Source organism: Centroberyx affinis, unplaced genomic scaffold, assembly GCF_046629955.1.
Source record: "Centroberyx affinis isolate AG114_WGS23_722 - 3 ecotype Tasmania unplaced genomic scaffold, CSIRO-AGI_Caff_v1 ptg001780l_1, whole genome shotgun sequence".
NCBI classification, from domain to species: domain Eukaryota; kingdom Metazoa; phylum Chordata; class Actinopteri; order Beryciformes; family Berycidae; genus Centroberyx; species Centroberyx affinis.
The window spans coordinates 258,818-268,671 of record NW_027280173.1 but is presented as its reverse complement, the minus strand read 5'-3'; the positions used below and the strand labels follow the sequence as shown (position 1 = coordinate 268,671).

Sequence of the window (9,854 nt, the reverse complement as noted above, 5' to 3'; positions counted from 1 at the left end):
TGAGCTACTCAGGGACTCATCAGATATAAAAAAAAATGCATTACCAACTGGTGATATTTGACTGTCTACAGCTTTTTGTCAAACTGTTGTAGGACTAATGTGTTTGGACATCAGCCAGGAACTCGTTTTATGTTTTATTTTTATGAGACTATCAGGTGGCCTATACTCTTAACAAGGGGGGTCTTTGGGCTTGTACCATAGATGGACCCTATAGTGCTGTAAAGCAGTGATTCTCAACCTTTTTCATATCAAGGACCCTTAATTCAGTCCACATTAGAGCCACGGACCCCCATTTGATGAGATTCTTTCTCTCGAACCAAAATCTGAGAATATTTTTATTGTTAGATACAATTTTGTCGAGAATTCCATGACTATCTGTATTGTAGGTAGAGAGATAACAGTGAAACTATGATCAAAACAGTCATTCTTCTACATTCTCTAATTGTGTTAACTTCTTGAAAATGAAATAATGGTGAAGTTTAAGAATTCATCAATTTGCTGGGGACCCCCTGGAACCCCCTCAAGGACCCCTGGTGGTCCCCGGACCCCACGTTGAGAACCACTGCTGTACACTACCATTTTAGAAAGGTTCTCTGCCCATACTGAAATGGTTCTACATAGAACCTTTATGGTGTTGTAACCCTTGAACAACATATGAACGTTCCAAACCAGCGGCATTAAAATAACTTTTTAAAAACCATGCTGGGCTCTTCATTCTGATTTACCTTTTTTTTTTTTTTTTTTCTTAACATTCTAACCAATCAGAGAGGGAACTTGATTTCATCCAAAAACAGCATTATAAGAAATAATGAAATGTTAATATTTACTATTCAATCTCAGGGGCCCATCTGCTCCAGCCTGGGGGGATGGGGGGTGGAGTGGGGGCAAGGAGGAGGTCCTGCAGTCTGGGTGGGTGGGTGGGTGGTGGTGGCGGGGGGGGGGTTCCGAGACAAAGGTACAAAGGCACCGTGGCAGGCCTGTGGCTCCATCTACATGCAATCAATTGGATGGAGCGATTCAGCCGATCGCACCCTGCTGCATGGGCTCCCATGACCGACAATAAATCACACAATGCATCTGACACATTTCAGGCTATGGTGAAGTTTTGGTGTTAAAATATCATTTTAACACCAAAACTTCAAACCTGTTGACATGAATAGACATTTCTGGGGACACAGTGGAGCAGTGACTGATGGTTGATAAGATATTATTTGGTCAGTGTGATAAATTATGTAGGTTTTATGTATGTATGTAGATATTATGTAGGAACATATTATAATTTGGTCAATAAATTATTTGAAACATGTCACCAAACTATCAGCTTAGAGGCAACATTGCTCCTTTTTGCTCCATGATATCATTTTTTTTTTTTTTATATGGCTTCCAAATAGACTTGTGGAGAGATTTTTACTTGGACTTTGCTCTTCATTCTAAAAAATAAAAACCTCAAGATCACATTTGGACTCACTTAGGTTTCAATGGAGAGTGCCACACCTTTCATAACCCAACTGACTCGCATGGCTCTTGTCTTCCACACTGAAAATATAACAATGAAAGTGACACTAGTGCAGGAGGTGCGGGATGCTTATCGCACAATTCGATATGCGATTTGATACAGCCAAGATAGGATGTAATAAATAAAAGTTCAATGACAACAAAGTATGACTGTGGAGAATTATGTTTATTCTGAGCCACAAATCTTGGCTTTGGCTCGCTAGAATGTACACAACAATTTAAAAATGTCATTGCAAAGTGCAAATAATTGGATGGAGAGCTTGTGAAATTGTGTTAAATTGTAGAGTAGAATAAAATATAGCTAATATTGCAGTTCATTTTTCTGACCCATTATGTATTGTCACATTTTTGTATTGCGATATATCGAATTTCGATATATCGTCCCATCCCTATAAACGAAAGTATATGTTTTTCAGTTTAATCTGACCAGAAAGAGTCCTATACAATCCATATGTGATCGTCATGATTCTTTTCATTTGTGTCGCCTGTACTCCTTTGTACTCTACTGTGTTGATCATGCTGTAGCCCCAGACTGAAGGTTAATGTACCAGATGTCATTTTAACATGTAAAAACCCGCGATAAGAGCGATAAGCAGGCGGAATGACGTGAGGAGAATTCATTCGGCATGTTAAACTGCAGCCGCTTGGTCCCCGCTGAGCAGGTGTCACCTCCTCGCCGCCCCCCCCCCCCCTTTCCCTCCCTCCATCCCTCCATCCCTTTCATTTGCGTTGCCTCTCTACAGCCTATCCTCCACCCTCCGACGTCTCTTAATCCCTCCTCCATCCTTGCCTTCCTTCCTTCCTTCCTTCCCTCCATCTTCAAGGCTCCATCAGGTGCCCGCTCCATCCCTTTATCCCTTAATCGCTTTTTTTTTTTTTTTTTTTTTTTTACCTTTACAGCCTATACACCCATCTCTCCATCAGGTGCCCCCTCCATCCATCCCTCCATCCCTTTTATTCGTGCTGCCTTTCCAGCCGATATACCCCCCCCCCCCCCTCCCCCTCCCTCCCTCTCTCCACCCCACCCCTCCCCTCGGCCAGACCGACCGGATCACCGGCTCTCTCTCTCTCTCTCTCTACTCTCACTTTTCCCAACGACCAGACGGCAGCAGCAGCAGCAGCAGCAGCAGCGGAGAGTCTGACGGCAAATCCCCCCCCCCCACTTCACCCCAACCCCCCTCCCTCGCAACCGAGGAACCGGGAGCAAGGCAGCAGCTCGGGAATAAAAAAAAAAAACCAAAAAAACGCTCGGACCTGCGACCGGCTGGGAACCGGTGCGAATTATGATTTTAACCGAATGAATCCAGCGACCGGGAGGGGGACGAGAGGTGATGGAAGCGGCGAGGAGGATTAAGACGCGGATGTCGACGGAAACCGAGCGCCCGATTCTGCCCTGATTGTCGGTGCGAGCGGTCGGCGGCAGTAGCGGCGGCGGCGGCGGCGGCGGCATCACTCGGGGCGGTGGATGGAGATGCGTTGTGAAGGCGGAGTGATGATGATGATAACAGCTGCTGCAGGGTGCCGCATTGCCTGGCCGCTGTGAACGATGCCGGGGAGACGGTGATGCTGTCGTCGTCATTGTGCTATAGTGAGAGAGAGAGAGAGAGAGAGAGAGAGAGAGAGAGAGAGAGAGAGAGAGGGAGGGAGAGGGGCTTTGACATGGATGGAAGCGGCTGTCTCTCGGCTCTGAGCTCAGGCCGTCCGGATCAGCAGGTTGGATGTACCGCCTGAAGCCCGGAGAAGCCCAGACTGATTCACAGCCTATAGCCTATGTGACGGTAAATGGGGGAAGAAAAAAACAAAAATTACCATAAAGTTAAATTCTTGAGGGCGCAGGTGGAATTGCAATGTTGCTGTGGTTGGAAGTGAATGGCCCATATGTTGTTGATGCATCATAGGAGCATCATAGCAGCAGCATCTTTGCCTGTTCAGGGTGGATTCCCGTCTACAGAGCGGGCCTGCGTCTGAAGTCTGATCAGCAAACTCTAAAGAAAACACCCCCCTGTACTTTCCCCCTCTTTGGTTTGGCTGTAACGCTTTGATTTGATATATTCTATTGTTCACCTTCCCATTGGAAACTGGTTTGGTGTGGTCCCGGTGGAAGGACACCAGTTGGCAGGATGACTCACTTACAGGCTGGCCTTTCCCCGGAGACCCTGGAGAAGGCCAAGGTGGAGCTGAAAGAAAACCCGGAGACTTTACACCAGGACATCCAGGAGGTCCGGGACATGATCATCACGCGGCCAGACATCGGCTTCCTCAGGACGGACGACGCGTTTATCCTCCGGTTTCTCCGGGCGAGGAAATTCAACCACTTCGAGGCGTTCCGGCTGCTGGCTCAGTATTTCGAGTACCGCCAGCAGAATCTGGATATGTTCAAGAACCTGAAAGCCACGGACCCGGGCATCAAGCAGGCCCTGAAGGACGGCTTTCCCGGGGTGCTGGCCAATCTGGACAGATACGGCAGGAAAATACTGGTCCTGTTCGCAGCCAACTGGGACCAGAGCAGGTAATGCGATGAAGGGAGGGAGGTCGAAATGTCCGTGTCGGAGTTGGAAATATACTTCATCTCACCAGTTAGTGACCTACAAAGAGAAACAGGGCTAGATAGAGAACAGAGAATAGGCTACTAGAATAGAGTCAGTTCTGTACGAGCTCTACTGTAGTGATGTGAGGCGCTGGGTTGGGGAGCTGTCCATTCAGCACCACAAAGTCAACATGTAACTCTACCAGTTGAACCATCACATCATCCATCTCTCTCACAGGTACTCCCAAGTGTAATTTAGTGCAGTGGTTCTCAATGTGGGGTCCGGGGACCACCAGAGGTCCTTGAGGGAGATCCAGGGGGGTCCCCAGCAAATTGATCAACAGTTAACTTCACCCTTATTTCTTTTGCGAGAAGTGAACAGAATTAGAGAATGTAGAAGAATGACTGTTTTGATCATAGTTCCACTGTTATCTCTCTACCTACAATACAGATAGTCATGGAATTCTGGACAAAATCTAACAATAAAGAGACAAATGGCTATAATGTCCTTGATATGAAAAAGGTTGAGAATCACTGTCCTAAACTGATCATATTCAAGTTTAATAAGAAACATTGGTAGCTTATTAGCATACTTTCCAGCATGCATTGCATTCGACTCTCCAGAAACCCTTTCTGGTTGGATAAAGTTACCAGACCCTAAGTACCCTACGTATGTTACATGAATTGTAGATCTATCGCTGATAAAAATGAAAATAATGATAACCATGATGAAAATTGGTATCTAGTTCAATCAGAATTTAGACTCTACCCTATATAATAGAAATTTTAGAAATACTATATAAGGTGGGGTATTTCTAGTGCCATTATCTGTTAGACATGGTAGGTATCCTTCGCTTGTGCTTGTATTCGTACAGGTATAGTTAAATACATTTATGAACGTTCGTACATTTAAGAATATATGTACAATGATGGCCTGGTAAGAGGCAAAAGGCCTCTTAATGGGGAATTGGGGGAAAGGGAAAAAAATCAGTGAGACAAGACAAGTTTGCAGAAGGCAAGGATGAAAACAGTAATGTGGAATAAGACAGTAAAGTAGCTCAGGCTTCAGCTGGGTGGAAACACATAAGGACATGGAGACAGCAAACAGCATAATACATAACACCAGCAACAACACGGACACCACTGAAAGCAATTAAAACATGCAAAAAAACATCAGGCAGATTGATCTACTCACTTCTGCTCACATATAATAATTTTATGACACATGAACAACTGACACTAAAAACCTCCTTACTAATTAAAGAATAAATAATACCGGAAGGCAGTTCAGTAATTAGTGAATTCCGCTGATAAACGCTTGTCAACATGACTGGAACTTATTGTCTTAAGTTCCCTCAGTGAGTTTTACGACATTACAACAACTAATGATCTCTGACACAACTATTCCGTACTAAAAAAAGGCCGCAAAGAAATGTTTTGAAGTCTCTGTACCTTAAGATTTACAGTGATAATGAAACGATTGGTCTTTTTCTCCCAGATACACATTTGTGGATATACTGAGGGCGATCCTGCTGTCGTTGGAATCTATGATTGAGGATCCAGAGCTCCAGGTCAACGGCTTCATCCTCATCATCGACTGGAGTAACTTCACCTTCAAGCAGGCCTCCAAGCTCACTCCCAGCATGCTGCGGCTGGCCATCGAGGGGCTACAGGTAAGAAAACATATAGGTGTATGCAGATATATGGAGTATAACCGCCTCCTTGTCCGGCCATAGCAGCGCATCCCCAGCTATCTAAGATGGAAGTCCATCCACACAGATACGGATGGACGAGTCCTAGTCCAAGTAGTCGGTGCCTGAATTGAGGAGCATCGGACCAAAAACTGTCTCATTATTTAATGTGGCAAGGAGAACAATCTTTAATATGGATATACATACAGGCCGACTTGAATATGCAGCCAGTAGGCTTGGGCGATATCCAAAATTTTATATCGCGAAATCGTTCGGTCGTTTTAGTTTTCTGCTTTCTTCCCGTTTTTTTTTTTTGCTTTGTTTTTAATTGTATCTCTTCTAAATCAAATTTCTAGACTATTAATAATAATAGTAGCCTAGAAATGTGATCTTACTTTCTAGAAAAATCAACAAAAAAAAAAATTCATCTATTTGGTGTAATTTGCTCACTCCTGCCATTTCCAGGAAAACGGGCTGATTGTGGAAAAGGGAACCCACTCGAAATAAAATGACACATTTTTCACCGCAACTATGATTATTTTTGTTTTTTACTATTCTACCACTAGTAGATTATGGGTTTCTAAGTTGAAAAGTTTGCACGATTGTGATCTAAGCAACACATGGTGCCGCGGCCGGGTGAGGTGGGAATATTATCCATGGTATTCGATAAATATCGCGATATTTGCAAAATATCGTGATATTCGATGTTATCAGACAGCTGCCCAAGCCTAGCACTTAGTATGAACAGCACAAATAGGAAGTTGACATATTTAAACATGCCTCTAAATTCCCAAACTAGTGTCCTCTGACTGCAGTTACACAAAAATATCCGTACTTTCCTTTGAGGGATTCCAGCTGAGGGTGGAAATACACTTAAGTACACTCAAGATGGACGTCCCAAACAGGTTTTATAGACCAGGGTGCAACAAGACCGCTAGGATGCAAGATTTTCACTCAAGTCTACGAGGCTGTTGGGGGCAACAGCTTGTTAAACTCTTGTTGTTGCATGTCGACCCAACAATACATCGTTTCAGTCCTTTTTAAGGCTGTTGTGGGGCTACTGGTGCAGCATGATTAGTGCATTATACAGCCATTGTCAAGAGGGTGATAATAACAAAGCAGGCAAGTCCCTACCATAATGGCTTTTCTCATCTGCTGAATTTACATACAATGCATTTCCAAGAAAAAATCCACAGTTTGGCCTTCCTCAAAGCTTATTGTTGTAGCTACATCTGGAGTCTCCCTCCACTCTAAAGTGCCATTTTTCATTCTCTGACAGTGGCGGAACAAACCTCCAGACCCTCCACATCATCCACTCAGCAGTCGCAAATATTCCACTTAGGCGCGAGTCAACCACCGTGTTAAAGCAGTGAGCTTGTTTAAAGAGCAGGAGAAGGGAATAATGACATTTCCATTTTGATTACAGGCCGCTGTGTGATTCTTTCAAGGCTCGTTCGGCAGGTAGATGATGCAGGAAAAGCGATTTCAGCGGTTGTCAGTTCGGTTTTCTTTAAGCTCTTTCTTTTTTTTTTTTCTTTTTTTTAATAAGTGTAGTTAGTCTGCTGTCACCCAATATTTCTCACATAGTCCAATTTTGCAGACAGTACATAGCAAGGACAGAAAAACAGAGGAGAGACAAATGCAACAACGTGCCAAGAGCTGGGATTTGAACCTGTGTATCCAATGTCTTTCCAGGCATGAAAGAGCATTAGTCCACTCCATCATCAGGCCACCTTTTAAATGAAGTCACCGGAATTAGCAGAGGAGAGGAGGCTTGCAGGCAAAGCGTATAGCTGTCCTCTGGTAGCCTGCCAGACCTGAAAGGAAATGTCTTGCATGGGGGGGGGGGGGTTGTTACTGCTTTCTCAACATCCTTGTGAATCATCTGTCGATTCGTCTCCGACTCCATTAGTCAAAGTGAAATGTAAGGGGAAGCGCTTCTTTGCCAAGTGCGGCAAGACCCAAATTGGTCTAAAAGATTGTCCGAGGCACATCTGCCACTGGTGGAAGAAGTACTGAGATCTTTTACTTAAGTAAAAGTATCAATACAACAATGTAAAGATACTCCATTACAAGTAAAAGTCCTGCATTCAAAATCTTACTTGAGTAAAAGTACAGGCAGCAAAATGTACTTAGAGTATCAAAGTAAACGTACTCATTATGCAAACTGTCCCCATTTAGAGAGCTATATTTTTCATAAATTATTGGAATATGAATACTGATTTATTGACATACATGTACATGAAAGCAGCATTTTAAAGTTGTCAACGTGAAGCTAATCTTAACAATTTAGCTATACTTTTGGGTAGTCCAATCTATAACAATGCTATTTTATAGTTATTTTATAAAGATGATCAAATGTTTTAAATACAAAATATTGACCTGTCACATATATGTTTGTCATATTCCGTTTTTCGGGCGCTTGGAAAAGTGAGAGTAGGCAATCTACTTTCCAAGGGTGAAAGTAATGAATTGTAATTATAGTTAACTTTTTTATGTATTTGTACCTGTTTGAGCTTTTTTGAAGTCACTAATTTTACTGTTACTTAAGTAGGCTATGTTTAAATATTTTACCATAAGCATTTCATCAGAAACTGGCCAGTGGTAAATTGCATCTGCATCAAACCTCTTCAAGCATGCGAAGGAAGTTAAACTGTAACATTAAATACTCAAATTTATTCATGATATTAGCTTAGTTAACATCCATCCATACAGTATAATTGTGTTATAAACTATATAATACAGTGTAATTGTTTGTGGTAGCCTGGTTGTTGCTAGCTAGTTGTATAGCTAATAGCAAAAGACATCCATATAGTAATTAAGTAATGGGAATGGACATTTTATGTTTTTGGTGTGGTGTTTTTTTTTATTACAGGTCAAATAATGGCATGAATATGAAAATCTTATTTTTTACAACACTGAACATAGTTTATAATGTTCAATATCACATATTTGTATACAAATTACTCAATTACAAAATTACCCATTACTATTAACAATTAACAACAATGAACAATTATACTGTATTATATAGTTTATACCACAATTATACTGTAGCTGGATGGATGTTAACTAAGCTAATATCAAGAATAAATTTGAGCATTTCATGTTACAGTTTAACTTTTCCTTCATATGCTTGAAGAGGTTTGATGCAGATGCAATTTACCATTGGCCATTTTCTGATGCAATGCTTATGGTAAAATATTTAAACATACTTAAGTAACAGTAAAATTAGTGACTTCAAAAAAGCTCAAACAGGTACAAATATACAAAAAATTTACTATAATTACAATTCATTACTTTCACCCTTGGAAAGTAGGTTGCCTACTCTCACTTTTCCAAGCCCCCAAAAAACAAAATATGACAAACATATATGTGACAGGTCGTAAGTCTAATGGAGTGATATCATAACTTAATGGAATAAATATCACATATTGACCTCTATCCTCTTGTGCTTTTTGCATTACAACTCAGTACCTATTCCTCTGAGTACATTTTAGATAAGCTATTTTTTTACTTTTACTTTACGGCAGTAATTTTTCTTATAGTAAAGTTTCAGCAAAATACCAGTAGCCTGCTTCCACTTGAGCAGGATATTTCGGTACTCGTTCCACCCCAGCCACTTTCTCCAAATATTAGTTTTCTGCACTGTCAGGAGGGAGCTGAGGCGGTATGTTCGCAAGGACAAACTCTTATCCTTTCGAAGACCGAGGTAGCGGCTTTAGACACAAGCCAGTGGACCACTGTGACGAGCCCATATATAACACATTTCTGTTAGCTCTCCAGACACAGATTAGAGCCTGAATTATTGATAGGAGCTATTAGCTGCAGCCCTGAGTCATTCTCAACATGAATGGCTGCTCATCATTTGAATAGAAAACAAAAGAAAAGCGTACTGGAATAACTTGTTTTTGGTTTGATTTGATTTGATTTGACACATTAAGCATAATGAAATCATCCGGAATGTGGCAATAAGTCAGAGATATAAAGACGGCAAGACAGATTCAACACCAACGCACGCTATCCAGGAACCATTTGTAACATGTGTCTGAAATTCTCATGACACCAGGGCCAATTTCCGCATCGCACGTTTGAACCTGTTGGAACAGATTCAACATTGA

General features: G+C 42.0%; 1 protein-coding gene across 1 annotated transcript in view; it reads left to right on the top strand.

Moving 5' to 3' along the window:
- Positions 1-3,635: 3,635 nt before the first annotated feature.
- clvs2 (clavesin 2) overlaps positions 3,636-9,854 on the top strand; it is a 46,382-nt gene continuing 40,163 nt past the window's right edge. Inside the window, exons 1-2 of the mRNA XM_071529366.1 lie at positions 3,636-4,024; positions 5,541-5,715. Of these exons, the coding sequence (XP_071385467.1) occupies positions 3,636-4,024; positions 5,541-5,715 (564 nt within the window). The remainder of the gene's footprint in view (positions 4,025-5,540; positions 5,716-9,854) is intronic.